The 615-nt window shown below is 65.7% G+C and overlaps 1 protein-coding gene across 1 annotated transcript; it reads right to left on the reverse strand.

Moving 5' to 3' along the window:
• Positions 1-5: 5 nt before the first annotated feature.
• On the reverse strand, positions 6-609 carry LOC109364639 (zinc finger and BTB domain-containing protein 22-like; the record flags this gene model as incomplete). The annotated part of the gene is made up of 1 exon (XM_019611270.2): positions 6-609. A coding segment is annotated over exon 1 (594 nt), but the record flags the coding sequence as incomplete, so codon positions are not given.
• Between the last annotated feature and the right edge of the window lie 6 nt (positions 610-615).

Genomic DNA, 615 nt, shown 5'->3' on the forward strand with positions numbered 1-615 from the left:
GGGCCGGGGGGGTCGGGGGGTTCCTCCAAACCACCGTAAGGAGATGGAAAATCCTCGGAGGATTCGCAGAAGTCGACCTGCTCGTCTTCTTCCTCCTCCGTTTTCGGGGGCCGGGGGGGAAGGGGGTCTTCGTCCTCCTCGCAGGTGAGGACCAGGTCTTCCTGCAGCCATTCCTGTTTGACGTAAACCCACTGCTTGTGGGGCACGATGCTGGGCCGGACGTAGAGCGGGCGGCGGTTCACGGCCGCTTCTTCGTCCTCCTCTTCCTCTTCGTCCTCCTCCTCCTCCGCTGAGCTCTTGGAGGTCGGGGCGTCGCGGGGTCGGGGGGCGGCGACCCTGGGGGGCTCGTCGGGGGTCTGGCGGGGGCTGAAATAATTGGAGCTGCTGGGGGATTGGTTGTCGCTGGTGCGGCTGGAGTGGGAGCGCAGAGACGACGACGTCGGGCCCACGGAGGACGACGCCGGCCCCATTGATGCCGCCGGCCCCATTGATGATGCCGCCGAACCCATTGATGACGCCGGTCCCATTGATGCCGCCGACCCCATTGATGACACCGGTCCCATTGATGACGCCGGTCCCATTGATGCCGCCGAACCCATTGATGACACCGGTCCC

The sequence above is a fragment of the Meleagris gallopavo genome, unplaced genomic scaffold (genome assembly GCF_000146605.3).
Source record: "Meleagris gallopavo isolate NT-WF06-2002-E0010 breed Aviagen turkey brand Nicholas breeding stock unplaced genomic scaffold, Turkey_5.1 ChrUn_random_7180001881172, whole genome shotgun sequence".
In the NCBI taxonomy this organism is placed as follows: domain Eukaryota; kingdom Metazoa; phylum Chordata; class Aves; order Galliformes; family Phasianidae; genus Meleagris; species Meleagris gallopavo.